Source organism: Amblyomma mixtum, chromosome 6 (genome assembly GCF_055824585.1).
Source record: "Amblyomma mixtum isolate Tamu chromosome 6, ASM5582458v1, whole genome shotgun sequence".
In the NCBI taxonomy this organism is placed as follows: domain Eukaryota; kingdom Metazoa; phylum Arthropoda; class Arachnida; order Ixodida; family Ixodidae; genus Amblyomma; species Amblyomma mixtum.
The window spans coordinates 140,008,874-140,028,011 of NC_143017.1; the positions used below are offsets into that span (position 1 = coordinate 140,008,874).

At 43.8% G+C, this 19,138-nt stretch overlaps 1 protein-coding gene across 1 annotated transcript in view; it reads right to left on the minus strand.

The window, feature by feature from the left end:
* Positions 1-19,138, minus strand: part of LOC149340595 (uncharacterized) — a 92,134-nt gene that overhangs the window by 2,192 nt on the left and 70,804 nt on the right. The window contains exons 2-3 of the mRNA XM_089549427.1: positions 11,963-12,168; positions 2,772-2,907 (exon numbers count right to left, since the gene is read on the minus strand). Of these exons, the coding sequence (XP_089405553.1) occupies positions 2,772-2,907; positions 11,963-12,168 (342 nt within the window). The remainder of the gene's footprint in view (positions 1-2,771; positions 2,908-11,962; positions 12,169-19,138) is intronic.

Genomic DNA, 19,138 nt, shown 5'->3' on the forward strand with positions numbered 1-19,138 from the left:
TATTTCTGAGACGTGTTTGTTTAAAGCAACCGCTAGAAACAAAGTGTTTGACTAATCTGTCTTGCTAGCTAATCCGGTCTCATATCTTGTGGAAGCTTACGGTTTTCTTTGCTGTATGACATTCTGTTTCGTTGCGTTATGACTACTTTTATTCTGTTTATTCCACTCCCTTCTGTAACGCCCCCTGTTGCCTTGACGGTATTGAAACAAACAAACAAACAAACAAACAAACAAACAAACAAACAAACAAACAAACAAACAAACAAACAAACAAACAAACAAACAAATAAATAAATAAATAAATTAACTGATTCGTTTCTCAAAGGCCCGCTGAAGACGAAGAAAAAAAACGAGAAGAAGAAGCAAAGTCTAAGAAACGATATACAGATATCGACAACAGCGGTCAATTTTGCAAATAAAATGTTTGCTTCGACCACAGTAATTGTGTTACACCATATATAAATACAAATTGGTGACAACCTGCCCTTTCGCTAAGGACGTGAGGAGTTTATTAAATAGACTGGCAGAAAGGTTTCTAAATGCACTTTCCTCGCTGATAAATACGTCTTTGGCTCCTGGAAAAATGCATAGCGAGAAAGTGACAGAGAATCAATTTTCACCGAGAACAATACTTGGATGGAGTGGTCCCTCAGTGGCCCCTTGGCAAATAAGCACTGCGGTGTTAGCATTAAAACGCCGTCGAGAAAGTGGCATACGAAAACAGGTCAATGCAAGTTTTACGCCCTGTTCCTAATTTTCACCCAAACCAGGCATTACAGCTCTCTCTAATGGTCAGGACCCAACAATACTGAACAAAAGCAGCTTTCAGTTTAAAAGAGCGTTTGAACGCATTTTTTTTTTCATATATTGTAAGCCTTCACTATAACAATCCATATATCCACAGATCTCCCGTCGACTGGCTTGCAGTTTTTTTTCTTAGTAACGGTTTTGCTATCGTCAAAAGCGTTCCCCGTTAGTTTTCTAGGGCAGTCTTAACTGCTGGATGCGAGCAATGGCAAAAAGAAAGATTTTGGCTTCCCATCAAAAGGATGGACCATTAACTTCGATATTTCCAAAACTTTACCTTATATTTTTCAAAAATTCAAAATTTTTGTCCAAGAATGTTAGATATACAATGTTGAAGAATAAAGAAGAATCATGATCTGCTTCACAGTTTGGTGATTCAAAGAGTTTGCTCGCACAACCTCTGTATTATTGGGACATACCACGACAATAAAGTTTCTTGGATACTCGATGCGGTTTAACATGCGCGGACTCTATTAGATTTTAATTTCCATGACTTGACCTGCAAACCCATATGAGCTGCAACAGGGTGCATGGAAAAAGTGACTCGAGGCTTCTGTTTACGTTTCTTGCGTGCGCTCCAGTCGTGCCCAAGTCTGGCGCATTTCTTGTTTTGTGTCTCTGTCTCGACTCTTTTTTCTGTTCTGTAAACTTGACCGTATAGAAACGGGGCGCCTAGAAAAATTTTTCTTTTCCGGAGGTATAGAGAACGTTCCTCCTTGCGCACTATTTGTTCGTTCACTTTTTTCTGCCTTTCTCTCAGCACTGGTGTGGCGTTGTTGTCAGAATTTCCCCCAGCGCTATAGTCGACAGCCGCCTTCCTTTGAATGTTTTTCGAGCCGAGTGCGACAGCCATCCATTGTGGATTTTGACCGGATTACACCCATACAAAAGCGCATTGTGTATCAAAGCTTTTTATACAGAGGAACAATATATGCTGCGTTAAGGGCAGAGCTTTTGTGTGTTTTGTGCCGTTTTTTTTTTTTTGCTGCTCGAGTCGTGTAGTTCCCAGGCAAGTGCCCCACGCGCAGTTCCCTATTTCGCCTCCTTTCTGTCACTTTTCATCGATTTCTCCTAGTATTAGATTTTTTATTGTTTGTTTCTAACAGCGCAATCCTCTTTTTTTGTCGCTTGCGGTACAGCAGGAGCGTTCGTGCTCTTTACGACAAGTTTTGTGGTACTAAACCAGTATGTCGTATTAAACGTGCCCTATTTCTATTTCCATTAATTTTTTATTGTTTTATTATTCTATCCTAACACATTAGTCTTTTATAGGCTGATTTAGCATGTCTATGTTAGCACCTTCTGAATCGGTTCTAGGAATAGATTAAGGTTCTAACAAGGAACCTAACCTGCTTGATTAATAGTAAATGTGAGACTTTCTGCTTGCTCCTTAGACATTCACCTCTCTTTCTGATGCAACAGTTACAAGTATATTTCTTCCTTCTTAGGTTTTCACCATGTCCACGGCAATAACACTATAATACTAAGTACCGAACTGGTACTTGCTTTATCAGGATAATGGCTATGGTTAGAAAACGTTTATTCGACATTGACAACAGGAACGAGATGTCTTAGAATGATTTTAAGTTGATGTCTCAACATGTTCAATTGCTTTGAAAACACTTGTGCTGAGTAAGAAGTGCACCTTGAAATGATGCCTCACTGCTTGGTTATTGATTTTTGTCTTTTACGACTTGAGAAAACCATTAAACTCCTAGTTTCATTACTGCTGATCTATTTATATGTTGCAACTTAACATCAAAATTCTGCTACTATTTCTTATTTCGAATCAGACAGCTGACAGCAGTTTTTTGACATTGAGGTATTGACGAGTAAATTCCTGACAGAGATCCCACCAAGAAGTAGGCCCAGTGAGTGGCGATTTTTCAACTGGTGTGAAATTTCTGGCTCTTATGGGTGCAAGAGCAACACGACAGCAAGGCAAGGACGGCGGAGGCACTCACAGTCGACCCTGATCATCTTCTCGGCGAAGATCGTCTGGAACGAAGGTGCGTCCGCGGACACTTCGCACTTGTACGTGCCTTCCGAGGCGGCGTCCATGCCGCGGATGAACACGCTGCCGTTCACCGATCGCAGCATCTGCGGGAAAGAGACAGACGCAGGGAGGTGGAGCCGGCTGCATAATGTGGGTGTTTGAGGTAGAGATAACCGCTTCAAGCCTGTATTTGCAAAGCCCGGTCTGCTGACATTTAAACACCGGCTAGGTTTTCTGTTTTTCACCGAAGGGTTTCTCTCGCTCTCTCGGTCTGTTTGTTATTCATTCCTTTATGATACACAAAGGAACGACAATTCAAGAAGTTGCACCCAAAACTTGTAAAAAAAAAAAATTAAGGTGCCTAAACATAGAACGTAAAAGCGTTGGTGGAAGGATCCTGGAGGTGCATTGCCGTATTAACGGTGTGAGTATATAGCGTTGCTCGTATTTCTTTTCTGACGTGAGTGAGGGGTGAGTACATGTATATTGTAAGAAGTTCATTCATTAAAAAGCTATAAAATCTGTCAAGTTGGGTCACCATAGCTTTTCTGCATGGTTTTTTATTTGGGAGTAGCAGTGGTGGCGCATTTGTGATTTTAGGACGAAGTGTTCAAACTGTGTCACAAGTAGGGCGTGTAGTCAGGCAAGCCGTAAGGAAGACGGTTTTTAAAGCAAACTGCATATTCGGGAATTTCTTACTTTTCAAGAATGCATATTAGTGGTGACGGCAGGAGCAAGTGCACTCTGCTATCGTCAGAGTCAGAATGCGGAGTCGCTGCGCTTAAGCACGACTCGGTATGTTTCAAATAACGGGCTGAAATCGTCGCCAGTAGTCCGAAACATTGTATAATTAGCTTTCCGTGATCGCAATTTTTCTCAAACAACCAATTAGTGTTCCAAGTACTCTAGCAATATACCCTAATTACAGCAAGTGATTATCAGGATATGCATGCCGGGTTAAAAAAAAGGGGCAGTTTTTTTTTTTAATAACTTGAACGAATATCTTGTCTGCGTCCACACTTGGACATTACCGATCTCCGCGCCATGAGGAAAATACTGCAAGAAACCTCAGAACTAATTATGAAAAGGCATCCTATGTGCCGTTCATGAATAGGTAAGGTTGCGAAAAAGTATTAGATTCTTTTCATTTACAGTAGTTTTGAATGACGCGGACGATAGGTTAGAGAAATGCAGTTTGCGACCATGCACGTAGAGTAGCAACAATTTATATAAGTCGTGGCTGTCTTCAAACATCCGGCAGAAATGGCAAAGTAGTCTCAGTCGTAAAAATAGGTAGCTTTCAGGCGATCAGATTTTTGCACATTTTTTTCGATCCAATGAGCGCTCTGCGAAAAATGTTTCTTAAATGCAGCTATAAATAAACAATTAAGTAGACACGTGTCGGAAAATTTTATGGCTTCTAAAAGAAGATACTGAGTTATCTAAGCCCCGAGAAACACTACGCTAGTCTATTTGTACATGCTTAACCAAGTTTCATGACTTAGTTTCACGAGTTTATAAGAGATACCTCGCACTTGCTTCTGCTGGTAGCTGCTTAGGAATTAATGTTACTTAAAAATAGAAGTGCGCCCGACCAACGTACTCTTGTGTGAGAGCCCTTAAATACTCTGTAAATTGAGGTCAACTGCTTGGAAGCGGTCACCGCATGTTATAGACGTGGGCTGCAAATTATACGCTGGAGCTGGGGAGCTAGTTAGACACACGACTGCAACGTCGGATCGCAGCATACAAATGCAATGTTATGGTCATTCCTTCTTTTTCGTTTAATTGATATTGCACGGCTGAAGTGGCTAAGAAATTTGTTTCCATTCAAATTTTTCGCTTTCCTCGCGCAAAGTAGGCTAAATATTATTATTTTGAGCTCTGGCTATGAATAGAATTTCCGGGCAAAGCGTGTCTTCGTAGCCGCAGTGTACGTAGTCAAAAAGCATCCGTGTAGTTTAGGGTGGACAGGGCGCAGGCGGGGGGGGGGGGGGGGGGGGCAGGGAGCCACCCACGAGGGCCCAATCACGTGACCACCCCGGGCACATGGTCCGCAAGTCACGCCTCGCGAGACTTCCCCCCCCCCCCCAAAAAAAAAAAAAAAATCAAACCAAATGTTCTCTAGAAAGACGTGTTTAGGTTCGTAGTCATTTCGCGTCCATGTAGCCACGTGTGACCAGAGAGAGAGAGAGAGGGGAGGGGGGAGTAGAGGCGGAAGAAGGGACCCCACATGGGCATCAAGCGTGGGCTGCATTTTCCTGTGCGTAATCATTATTGCATTCTAGCAAGCGCTGATTTTCTGGATTAGAGGATGGGTATTCGCCGTTTGTTTTTTATTGTTAACCTTCGATCCTTTTGTTAACCTCAGTCATCGGTGATTTGTCGAATTTAATAATTTGAAAATTTAGCATTTTCTGGAAAAAAAGCGGAAATAAATGTCATTTGTATTTGTACTGCTGTCACTAATGCGCTCTGCATCAGGGAGTGTAACCAGCGTGGCACATCGGACTTGCGCTGTGCTTTCGTGGAGTGCAGAAAACAAAAAATAGCAGTGTGCACAGAGTGAGAAAAGTAGAGGAAAAAGGCTTCACATGGACATTTTTGTCAACGTATATCACACAATTTTTAAATACCACTTAGCGCTGATATTGTAAGCGTGAACGCGTGTGTACACAGCAAGCTTTCCACTCCAGCGGGTTCAGAGACGCCAGTCGCGCTTAAAAATTTACTAGGAAAAACGCGTTTTAAAACTACTTTCCGTTTGCCCTAATTCTGGAACTAGGCTAGCTCTCGTCAGCTCGGAAGCGTTCACTGTTCTTCGCAAGTAATGTATTCTGAAATATTCATGAACTACCGCTGCTCCGTAGATAACACCAACAGGCACTAAATATTTTTGCTTTGTCTCTCTTTTTTTTTAAATTTTGATACAGATGCATGAAAGAAGAAGGCGTCCCAAGACGCAACAACGGCCGGGGAGCATGCACTTGTAGTTTGTCGAGCATACTAAAAATTCCTTAATGAAACTTTTTTTAAATGCTTTTTCTAATTCTTGGTTTCACGTCGCACAATTTTAGTACACAATAACTCTTCGTAATGAGATGATTTTCGTGTGCTTCTTTATTCATCTCTTTATAATTCTTTCTAGCCTCGAATCGCACTCCTCGACATAATTACCTGGAATCTGAGCTTTGCACAAAAAGTTAGAACTGCATGATCTCTCTGTGAAAAAAAAAAAGCCTTACATTATGAAGTTGATATTTCAGTATATTGAAATACACTTAATGAGCACACTGCTGTAATAAAAAAAAAACCATTCTTTACTGGCACCATCATTAGCTACCATCATTAGCTCTAACAATACCCGGCTGTTCTCATTACGAGTTAGCAGCCATCGTTAGCGGTTTCTTAAAAGAGAAACGTTAGCCCAAGCGCAAGCAAGATTTGAACACCCAAGTCGCGCAAAGTTTTGCCGAAGCGATGACGTTTAAAATATAGTGAGAGTGTGTGTATCTTGGGGCGCTTTAGGAGTACATAAGGAAACGTCTCTCAGGGGCAGTTTCAAAACGCATGCTAGGCTAAGCAAACACAACAATTTCCTCGCGCGGAGCACCGCTGCGTTCCACTTTTTCAGGTTTCCTCTATTTTTTTTTGCTTTATCGAGCATACCGGGTGTTTCGGCGCGCACTTTCAAAAAAAAAAAAAATAGGATTTTCGGGGTAAAAATATGGCTTTTGCGGCGTAATATCATCTGTGTTGGTGGACACCAGAAAACATGTGAATCGTCTTAAGTAGTAAGCTGGTTAAGTAATTCTTAACAATTAACTTTTTAACAAGTAGAGTTAGGCGCCTAGTTGCGATTAGAGATTTCTAGCCGGTCGTCAGTAATAGCCATGTCAGCTATTAGGATTTAGAAAACGCGATTACTCTCGCCGCCGTGGCTCCACAAAATTTGGCTCCATGGCACGAAAATACATGCGCTTCCGAAAACATGCAGACAAAGCCACTCCTCCAGTTCACGTAACTAGTCGAAAAAGACAAATTTCGTTGAGGCACAGCGCCAAGGGTAATTGCGTTTTCTAAATTCTAAAAACTGATAAGGCTATTAATAACTATTGCCTAAAAATCTCTGATTGCAACTAGGCGCTTAACTCTATTAGTTAAAAAGCTAATTAATAAAAATTAGTTAACCAGCTTACTACTTAACGCGATTAACTGGTTTTCTGGTTTCCGTCACCACTGATAATACTATGCCGCAAAAGCGATATTTTTACCCCAAAAAGTCTATTTTCGAAATTTTTTGAAAGTGCTCGCTCAAAAGCCTATACTTCCGCACAAACGCCTCCGCCGAATTCCTTCCTACTTTCGCCCATCAAGTCATGCAGCTGGCTTGCTATGGCAATGCTAAGGCGCGTTACTTTCATCGCTTTGTGGAAGAATAGCACAAAAGGCACTTCTTGTGCCTCACAGCGTGTTATTACGTTTGAAAGGCTTTTGCCACGGCGGACGCGTGCGGTCATTAGCAAGTGCTTAGTCCGGAAAATTCATTAGGCTCTACTTCAGGCGCTGTTTATACAAAGCCCAGCTGAGAGGAGTCATTTTGCTGGCGAGTGTTTGTTCTCAACAGAGCAAGCGCACGCTGCGAAAAGAAGCTCGACAGGTTAGCCTTGGTTAGAGGCCTAATGAGGTTTGCATTCGATCGCTTTCCAGCAGAGTGCGGCAACAGAAAAAGTGTCAACAACATTGCATGTTTCCATGTGCAATGTTACGGAAAGGCCTAAAATCTCCTTTTGGAGCGTCCGTAAATAGTCCTCGTGTAGTAGTAAGTTAATAAGGAAGAGGGGCAAAATAGACAGAATTCAATTTTTTCTCCGCTGTCTCCATTTCATCGTAAGCTTAAATCTTTTCGCCGTATGTCTTTCAGCTACTAAATCATCAAGAGGGCTTTACAAACCTAGTTTTGTAAGAGCCTCCATGTTAGCAATTTATGCACGATGATAAAGGATCATCACTTGAAAAGCGGTTGTAGTAGAAGATAGTAAATTGGTTCTTTTTTTTTTCACATCAACATTTTTCATGTCGTTTTTAGCGGAAAGAGAAAAACTTCTTGCAAACATTCCTTCAGTCTGCAACGATCCTCCTGCTTTAAACCGCAATACTGCCGAAGTTAGCTTCCGTAAAGAAGGGGAGAAGAATATGACAGCACGAGCTCTAGTGGCAAGAAGGAGGAAGGAGCAAGCCATTCACCCTGAACACAGGGTAGCGAAATGATTCGCGATGACTCGCCCGCTGAATACCCGGCCTAAAACAATTGTCGTTCCATGCCGAAATGGCACCCGTTCGCGTTAGCTTCTCGCAACGCGGCGAAACCCATTGCGGGCTCCGCAAAACGGCTGGCAACTCAGTGAGAAACGGCGATCACGCGCAGTGAAACAAAGGAGACGCCACCAAAAAAAAAAGCAAAGTAACGGAATGCAAAACGGGCGCCTACGTGCGTATGAGCGCACGCGCACGCGCGCGGGGAGGAACTTAGGTTCTGGCAACGGCATTTTATTCACGGGCATTTTGCGCTCTGCTCGTCTTCCCGGGTCATCGTGCGATGCGCGAGCAAACTGGCTGCAGTCTCTCTCTCTGTCTCGTCCTTCATGCCATGCCTGCCTGTGCTCTTTACATCGGAGGCCAGAACAAACGGCCGCCTCCCTCTAGCTGCCAGCACGTTGTCACTACTGCCAAACGAGACGCGCAGGCCTCTCCACGTTCGGTTGCGTCGCGCGCCTCTTTACTACGTTTGTGTGCCCCCTGGAAATGGCTTGTCGAGAGAAGATGCCGGAGGAGAAGGCAAACAACGACGCAGCGACGCTCCAGAAAAAAAAAGCAAATTCAAATAAATGACAGGAACTCCCATCGAAAAAGGGTGTCTTTTGTTTCCCTGCCTGTCTCGAGGCCCCTTTCAAAGAGGCTCCCCCGTCTTCCTCCACTCCACCGCATCCTCCTACTATCGTCGTCGTCATGCCGTCATGGTCAGCGCCACGGCGTCCTGCGCGGCTTGCCGGCGAAACGACACCGGTGATCGAGGCAGCGGCAGCAGCAAAGATATCCATCGAGATTCCGAGCATTTTTGGCGTGAATCGAGCCGGAAGGGCGCGCTTCTCATAACAGGGTTTCCCGAAGAAGCCGGCCGGAAAACCGATGGCTCCACTTGGGGGAGCGGGCAGCCAGAGTGGCGGCATTCTTTCGGGTTCGCCGCGCGTTGCCCCGGGTGTTGGGCCAATTGTCCCGCGATGTATGGCTTCTTTGGCTGGCTCCGCCGCTGCTATTGCTCCGCGACCTTACATGCCGACTCGCGACTGGCGCAACATGCGACTCGCCGCCGGAGGCGAGGAAGCCGAGTCTCGCTTCGCCCTCTATAACCCGGCCATTTTTCGGTTATCGTGCGCTGCTTTGCCTAATTCTCTCACAGTGTTCTTTTTGTGTGTTTGTATCCCAGTCGCGGTCGTAAAGATAGTTTAGAACTTATGCAGTGGAGTTTGCCGTGTTGGAGCGGTGCCTTACACCTTATTTTCTCTTCCAAGCCAGACATTTGGCTTGTTGCTTTTGTCGTCAGCTTCATGATTGCAATTCGCATTCCTGCCGTCCTCTTTACGCCCGCATGCGATGTGGTTTTCTTTTATTTGGTTCAATTTTCTGATTTCTGTGCGTGGACTTGTGGCTCTCACGGACGTGCCGAGCAATCTTCGGTGCATTTTGGTGAGAAGACATGCAGGACGGATGTACGAGTCAGGGAAAAAAAAAAATTGGAAGAAAAGAGAGAAAGGCAGAAATGGGCAGCAAGTAGAAAGAAGGGTAGCGAAGTTGTTGATGCATGTGGTTAGCACTGTTTACACTGTGGCCGAGTGCCCCGAGAATTTCGTATTTTGCTTGCTATTGGAAAACTTGGTCTGGCGACGGGCACGTTTGCTGGAATGTGAAATATTGATGTTACGTGCCCACAGATGCGGGGCTTGCGGGATGAGCCGGCCATGTACGCCCCTCTCTGAGAACGTGAGTTGCAATACTTTATTAGAGAGCATGCTGCAGTTTTATTTGCGTGCATACGTGATAATATACCTCATCTTTTGATTCGATGCGATTGCCGGCTATGCTTTTAGTAGCAATCCCAATGGCCATAAAGCCCACTTCTGGTGAGTGCAATCAAAAAGAGGAACTTCTGACAGGAGTTGTCATTGCATTAGGCTTCTCAGTTCATCCGTGTTATATATATATATATATATATATATATATATATATATGTGTGTGTGTGTGTGTGTGTGTGTGTGTGTGTGTGTGTGTGTGTGTGTGTGTGTGTGTGTGTGTGTGTGTGTGTGTGTGTGTGTGTGTGTGTGTGTGTGTGTGTGTGTGTGTGTGTGTGTGTGTGTGTGTGTGTTGCGAAAGCATGAAGTGCTTGACTGCTTACAAGAGTATATAGCGAAGCTTCGTTAAAGGAAACATATTTATTCGACTCGACGTTTCGATCGGAAGACCGATCTTTTACAGGAGTCGGTCTTCCGATCGAAACGTCGAGTCGAATAAATATGTTTCCTTTAACGAAGCGTATACTTCGCTATATATATATATATATATATATATATATATATATATATATATATATATATATATATATATATATATGTGTGTGTGTGTGTGTGTGTGTGTGTGTGTGTGTGTGTGTGTGTGTGTGTGTGTGTGTGTGTGTGTGTGTGTGTGTGTGTGTGTGTGTGTGTGTGTGTGTGTGCGTGTGTGTGTGCGTGCGTGCGTGCGTGCGTGCGCGTTACATGTGCGCATATGTTATGGAGTTGCGTAGACAAACTATTTTGGTTGCGACCTGGAATAGCGACCAAATTTTGATTAGTTGCTAAGATAAACAAGGGCACCGAGCCATTCACATTCTAAGGAGGGAGCAGCAGCGTGCTGAAATAAAGCGACAAAGGGAAGGACATGACATAAAGCAAAGCAAAAACTAGAACAACTGCTGGCAGCGCAAACGGGGCTATGGCTCGTAAATAAAACCGTCAGCGATCTTTTCCTTATCTGCGCGCAAACGTTGTCGTGCATGAAGGACGGCCAAAGAGCGGCTTACTTTTAGGCGTCATTAAGCAGCGTATTGAGAGGCCATAAAAGACGTTAAGTGAATGTGTACGCGATGTTTTTGTTTTCCTTTCCAGCGTCGAGCACCGTCGTCATTCGGGAACGAGCGGTGCGCGCAAGTGCGCAATGTAACTAACGAAAGGGTTGGCTTGTCTTACGCTTTTCTAGCTAGAGCGAGCATTACATGGTTGTTGTAAACGTTAGATGTATTTAGCTCTTCATCTTTTCTGATGCCAGAAAAGCTCGACAATGTCATATCTTTCAAAATGAGATTTTTAATCTTTATTTCAGGGTTAAAAAAGCCCCGTTGTGAGGAAGATTTCTTACGCACAATTTAACGCATTGCATAGATACAAAAATAAAAAGGTGCTCGGGAGGACGCCAGACTGTAGTTTTCTTTTCTATGCAGAAAAAAAATTCAAATTTACTTTTTTGAATATACAGAAAGTAATAAATTGTTCCTGTGTTGTTTTTTTCTCTGTTTCGTCAAAGGGGCGTTGAAGTTATAGTTTTCAGAGAATGGAGCAGCACTGCGGTAAAATCGCGATTCGTTAATGGTTACGATAACTACAGCAAGAAAATATGAGCCGATTGCTGGAAGCAAATTTTTTTGCTCTATAAAGATAAACACATCGGCCACGTGCCACCCACGTGAGATTATTATGCCTTAAGGTGTTCTATACTGTAGAATTTGCCAGTGTGAAAGAGATTAGAAGCTTAGCATTTTATTACGCTTTAGGGCATAGACGGATCAGTACACCTGGACAATAAGATATACATTTAACACTGCGAGAAAGAATTTGTCACTAAGTGAAACACATTAGAAATCTATACCTTGCATTGGACCAGATGAAAACCTCAACCTCAGAGGCAGGCACTCTAGGTACCCTAGCATTCATAGCACTGCAAGCGTGGAACCATCGGAACACGAAGCACGCCACTTCGCTCTATTCCATACAGCTTACTCTGCCGCCAAGTTAGCAGTGAACTTCAAGCCCGAGGCGCAGTCGGCAGGTAGCAATCCAGCGTGCTTACATCCACTCGTATGCCGTTCACTTCAAAGTACTGGCCGGGCGGCCTGTCGGAGGGCACGTAGCGGAAGAACTCGATGTCGTCCTTGTACCACTTGACCGAGTAGAGGAGGTCGCCCTCGAGGTCGTAGGCGCACTTGAGCAGCGCCTCGCGGCCCACGCTCACACGCTGGGGCACGTCCAGGGACACGATGCGCAAGCCAAGGATACCTGCGAACGGAGACAGTAAGTCACTTGATTATCTTTATAAGATGACGGAGAAAAGATGAGCGTCACCCCCGTGGGGCGACACGATCTTGAGAATCAGCTATTAAGGGGACAATGGTGATGAGTAAGTGATATGGTGGGTCATATCGCTGATAATGTGTCTCGTGGGGCATGCAGTGTAATGATGTAATTTTATACGGACGACAACAACGGGATCAAGGGGAACGTCGCGAATTTTTTCAGGTGCGAATAAGCTTAATCGGGGTAGAATGCACTGAGACACTAGTTTAAATTTCGATTGAAAAAAAAAAAATTAATCGCGTGGAATGAGAGACGCAAATGATTAACTTATTCTACTGGAGTACACGTGTTTGGCGCGGATTTTATCTAGGTTATTCCTGTCGATATGCCGGGCTCTATGAACTGTTTTGTTCACTACTCTCTTAGGGAGGTTCTCCAAACGTTGGTCGAGAGCTGTTGTAATGTGATCTTTGTTTGCCAGCACGGGTATCAATGCAATTTGTAAGGAACAAGCCAGCATATATCGTCCCAAGAAAAACAAGATATATTTTATAAAAAACATATTGTGCGAAAAGCGAATCTATTCGGCCTGTTTTAGCATGAAATATTCAACGAAATTGTGTATGTTAGAAATTTTAATAATTTACACTCACAGTTTACGCGAGTGGTAAGCTATGGTTGCCTTCGCGCAGGTGTGTATACAAAGTTTTTTTGGTATCTTTGAGTACATTTTGTTTCATATCATTGTTTTTTAAATAACTGTAATAGCTAGAATTTTCCGCGCACAGTTTCAACGCATTTCTTTTACCAGTACCGACTGTTAACAATGGTACGAAGTCAAACTGGTAGCATGTTAATGCAAACAAGAATAGATGTACAAATGTTCACGGAGGGAATGAGCATTTGCAGCCCTTTATCCTTAATGTTTAGACCTCTTACATAGAGAGGTGGCCTGCATTAGAGGAAACATATTACAAATACAGAAACCTTGCTCCACACTGAGGATTTTCTGTACATAATTATAAATCTGTTGATCACTGCTCACAATCAAAAGGCAATAATTTGCAGCATTGAAATACGAAAATGGTTGAAAGAATGCGATGAACTACACATCAGGGGACACAAAGTTGTGTAAACAATTTAATATAAAAGTGATGTTGTAGCGTTCTTCGATAGAATAAGTTCTTTATAGAGCTGCAATAAATACTGCATTTAATGCGCACTTTTCTGCATTCTTGGTAATCGCATACCATCGCATTTAATTTAAATCTATCGTTGTGCGGTAGTCAGCGGAATCCGTTTATTAAAACCAAAGTTCCATTTGAATGTTACAGGCTTTGTATGGAAACCATGAGATTGAACCTCGATTATACATCAATCAAAACCAAAAGGTACCAGGCGGGCACAGGCCTCCGCTCACAAATCATTTTTGCGTGTGGGTTCCGCTCTCTACTTTGAAAATAACGAAGTTACAGCGAAAAATGCTATGAGCCTCAAAGGAAGATAAAGGCGCTACTGGTTGCACAACAGTTCTTTTCGTATGCACTGCAGGTACTTACTATTTTTGCGTTTAAGCGACGCTTTTGTTTGCCAACCAAAGGGAGCTTCAGTTACATCGATCGGTTGCAAGCTCTACTCAGTATCTATACATCGAGGTCATTAGCGACCGTGATGGTGTCGCTGTTTGTGACACATCATTCTCCCTGGAAACTTTATTGCAGCCAGCCTGTCGTGATAAGTGTTGCAAGGATGGCATGCTGGAAAGCCAGGAGTAAATACTATCTTTCGCTTGGAAAGCTGTGAATGAAGGCAAGAAAGGCTGTGACAAATTACGCTGGCTGGGGTGGAAGAGCGGAACCAGAGGAAAAGTTGCGACATAATACGCAGTGCTGATACGGGTTGACGACTTCTCATTTGTGCCTTTTTTTGCTTTCAGTAAATCAATACACAAAAGACCGTGCGCTGTGGGATAAATTTATTGCACCATGTCTCTTATTATGATATTTATGTCGAATAATGCCAAAGAAAAACTGGCTATCTGTATATGAGATAGCCAATAAGCCTAATGAACTACATAGACCAAGAGCTGTCTTATTAAGTGGTGATAGATGATTCATCATTTGACAAACGGGGAATAAAGGCACACGATCATGCTTTCTCTCGCTGTGCAATCTTAGACAATCTTTGGATGTTCCTTACAACATAAGACACAGAAACATTTGGCTAGTCCCCTTTTCGCGCACAAATAACGGTTTTAATAGATTGGAACATCGCTTGCCAGTATTATTAAACACACTTCAAGACACAGACATGGACATACGAACATCGTCAAGACCCGCACTCGTTAAATATTTTAGGAATTTAACTGTATGAAGCAATAGATTAAGGACTGGCATTTCCATGTTGTAATTAGAGAAACATTTCTGCATAAATACATTTGTCTGTGTTTCAGATTTCATTTTTGAAGTATGTACATGTTGTATAAATTTTCGTGTATAGTGTTTATATATATATATATATATATATATATATATATATATATATATGTGTGTGTGTGTATATATGTATATATATATAATGTGTGTGTGTTGACTCGGTATAATGCTTTCTGGTGTACGCGCGTAAAATATTATTTGATCGTATTTTGTGCTGTAGTGCAAGAATTTCTGCAGAAACTAATCTAATCATTGTGTGTAATTTTTTGTGTGATTTTAAACCCCTGTACGCTGCCATCAAAGGGGGCAAGGGCCTTAGTCAAGCTGCTTAACTAGCAGCTTTTAGTCCTTGCCCTCACATTTTTTCTGTACCAGGATAAATGTGGAATAAATGAATGTGAATGTGAATGTGAAAAGATACGCGTAAAACGTTCGCATAATTTATTCACGTACCCGAAAGACCTAATGGCCCTTACCGTGTATTACATAGGAGGGGTGGAGGGCAGCATATAAAGCATTAATTGCTCTTTGAATCCAGCAAAACAAATACAAGATCGAAAATAAAAATGATCCTCACACTTAAACTGCGGTTAATGGTGATAATAAAAATATAGAGGGAAATGTACGTCCCGAGTCTACACACTAGGAATTAGCGTTAAAAAAGCCCTTCAGTTCTTTAATGATTACGTCCTGGTTTAACGTGGAAATAATGTCTCCTTCTAGCTTACCATAAACCGTGCTTGTCTCAGCTGTATATCGTATACCACTCTCGAAACATTTGCTGGTTGTTATTCGACCCTGCTTCGATTTTTTGCGGATAGCGCGAGTTTAAGAAGGTAATGTTGCACACATTGTTAAGCATTATTTCTCCCTTGGAATATAGGGCGAGTGGCTCACGCCAGTCTCAGGACCACCTACTGCTGGCGCCAGGCCGAGACACCAGCAGTGACGTTGAGTATCCAGCGGCCGAGGTGGCGTTACGCGGCCTAGAGTTTCTGTTCAAGCGTTTCAAGATAACGGCGGACGCCTTACCACGGCTTTTTTTTTTCGAGCGGGCACAGAAATTCGTCACAGACCACTTTAGCCTCTGTGGAGCTGCTGGCGTAGCCTGTACGCTGTAAGACTTACAATTGAGAGGCAGCAGGATCGACAAAGCCACACAAAAAAATTACTTTAATGTGGCCTCGTTAGCAAGCATGTTTTCGGAAACTCATTTTCAGAGTGCGCAGTTCTTGCAGAAAATGTCGCAGTTTTAAAAAGTGCATGATGATTCTAAAACGATACCACCACGTTTTATCCTGCTAAACGAACCACTCTGGAATGCAAAGCAGTACTATCCTTCCATCGCGAGAGATTGTGAGTTTGCAGTGCGCTCGTCTTTACCTGACAACCTTGCTTCTTAGTCGATCCCTTCCTTTCCCTTCAAAATCTCCCCTTTTCTTGATTTCCATGCAGGGCAGGCTTCCTTTCCCTTCAAAATCTCCCCTTTCCTTCATTTCCATGCAGGGCAGGCAACAGTGACATCCGACTCGTTTTTAACTGGTATGCCCTTCATTTCACCCCTTAAGCTTATGCCTGTAAAGCGTGCTTTGACTGTAAGGCAAGCTAGAATAGCGGTAAAACCAACCCAAATTACAAAGTTGGATGGGATATTGTATATATGTATACAAGGGTGAAATGAATCCCTTTCAGTAGTTTCTTATGCACGTTGTCAGTGCCAGATGCAGCGGACAGAGGCAAAATGTTGCAAAAAAATACTGGCAGTTGCGGCGTAATATTGGCCTAATGGTTCCATTGACATCGCGACGTACAGCCGCAGGCATAGACCTTTAGAAGGGCAGCCAAACGCACACGCGGAATTCAAATCATTATTTGAGAGGTGAAATGGAATGTCCACTGGGCGCACTAAACGTTCAAGGCTTAAATAAATCTTGGATAGAATTTATTTCCGCACCAAGATGTCTCGCATAAATTATATTGGGTTGTACCGGGCGCAGTGTATTTGGAACAATATATTACGATTTTAACCTCGAAACTCATTATGACACCGAAACCACCACTTTACAGATAGCCTAAGGAAAATCATTCTTCGGTAAGGGGTGATGAAAACAAAAGAGAATTGCGTAGCTTCCTATGAGAAGAAAAGTGACAGGGAATCTACTGGTGGCAAAAGATATCCGCCAGGAAGGAAGTGATAGCGACAACAAGGATGCATCTTTTAACAAAATAGATTATTTTATTTCCGCAAGGAGAGAAGAGCCTACATTTTAGTTTCCGATCTACGCAAACAAGACAGATGTTTGCAGCTTGTAAGACTTCAGTACAACACTTTGCGCTGTTCTTCCACAATCCCCAGATTGAGGAAGATGGTGTGATGGACGGAAGAAAGCGAGTAACCAATGAATGCAGCAGGAAAAGGGAGATGAGGGAAGGGCCGAAGAAGGAAAGTAACTGGCAAGCAGGCATCTGCGCTTGCTTACTTGCTTACGCGAACACGATGCGGGCGCAATAGACTGGCTGCTGTACGAGTGCGCCGGAGTTCATTACAGAGATCGCCCGGAAGAGTTTGTTGTGGCTCGGCCACGAACCCCGCAGCGGTGGCCTTCCCGTCTTCCGACAAGGCGTAATATAGAAAGCGACCAGCAATTTGGTCTGACCGCTTTCAACGCAGTTCACGCTCCATTCAGCAGCGGAGCTGTAAAAACAAACAACTCCGCGCCCTCCTTCATGCTTCTTTTGTTTTTTTTCTTCCGTGTCTCTCTATACGCTACCGCTTTCTTTTTGACGACCTCGTTCTTTTCTCCTTTCTTTTTGTCGCCAGCAGGAAGGGAATGAGGGAAGCTGCTTACAGAAGACGTGACTCTCTGTTCGCCCCATGTCGGCGGCGGCGCCGAGGAAAGGAAGATGTAAGACGCTCACCCAAAATAGTGAGAAAGAGAAGGTGAGAAAAAGATAATTGAAGAATCAGAACAAGAGCGGGAACAAGAAACAAAACGCGGGAAAAGAAACGCAGAAGCCAGAAAAAACGCAGTCTAGGATCGATGGCCCGAGATCGAACTCCATTCTGACAAATCCCTGCGGTGTCGACCCGAACACAGGTTCGGCCCGCGCCAGACTTGTTCGCTCAGGTCCGCTCGCCAAACGCCGCGGGAGGGGAACGAATCGTAAGAAAAGGCGAGAGGGGGGGGGGGGGGGCAGTGTTAGGGGAGGGGGGTGCCGGACATTTACGAATTGCGAAATCTCTCTTAGGAGAAAGACGCATGGTGCCGGGCTGCCTGGAACGGAAAAGGCCGCCTCGATACAGGGAGGAGAGGAGACAAGCTGAAAGAACGGGAGGGGAAGATTGCCGGGGTCCTATATGTACGCGTGTGCACGCCTTTGGCGCCTCTTCACACTACACCGCCGAGCAGCTTCTCCCTACACGCCTGGCACAGCAGGCGGACTTCGATAAGAAAGAAGAATTATACACAAAACGCGAAAGAATGGGCAGTTGCTGTTAGAGCGCCATTTATTTCCTTCGTTCTCTTTGTTCCTTCCTGCTTCCTCCCATGCCTGAATCTCTTTCTCTTCGGACGTCCCCCCTCCACTCTGGCTACCCTCGAGAGACTTGACCTCACGGCATGAAAAGAGAGGAATGCTTTCGGCAAGTTTAACACATGTTTATGAGCGAGACGCTTCAATGGCACTCCAGGGATGGAGAAACCGAGGGAAAAAGTGATCGGCGAAAATGGGCGAAGCACAAAGTTTGAGCTAAGTCCTAACGCTGTTTCTGACCGGTGCCAATGAGGACAATAGATAAGGGCCCCTTCTTTCTTTCACTGACGACGCCCTTGCACGCACACACACTTTGCGCAAAAACCCACACGTTCACACAAATGCGCGTTTTCTCCTTGTGTGTGTGTTTCTTTTACCGCACTTGTTACTCTCTTTGAAAAAAAAAAAGTTAAGTCGGACTGAAAAAAAAACGAAGCAAAGTGGAAGTCAAACGTCGGCAGCTATAGTGGTAACAAAAAACTGTTGCAGTGATCTGACTTTGCAGAATGTATCACCAAGAAGAAACCTCGAGGGCCCAAACAAAGGAGAAGCCCCATCGGTGCTGTACGTCAGGCTGTCGACGGCGAAGCAGTACTTCGCGTCTTTAGCGTAAGCTTGCCTACGCCTCCCTTGTGATGACCCCTCGCCTTGGGCCGTTCACTAATGAGTCACTGTGAAACCAAAACAGCTATGGAACGTTTAAAGATACATTAATCTATTAAAGCAAATTTAAAGTCAGCACGACCAATTGTAGAGGCTTATTCAAAGCTTTGATTGCTGAGTTCAGACGAGGAAACAATGGCGATCGTTTTCTTGCACTTGGACGCTTGCGACGCACCGTAACCATGGTCACCCGGAGTGGGTGTAGCATGCCCTGTTCATCGGCTGTTTACGCTTGCTATCCTGAGTGCACTGGAAAATCAGGTACATAGCTCTAGACACGAAAACACGGTAAACAGACAATAAGAGAACTCCCATCCTTG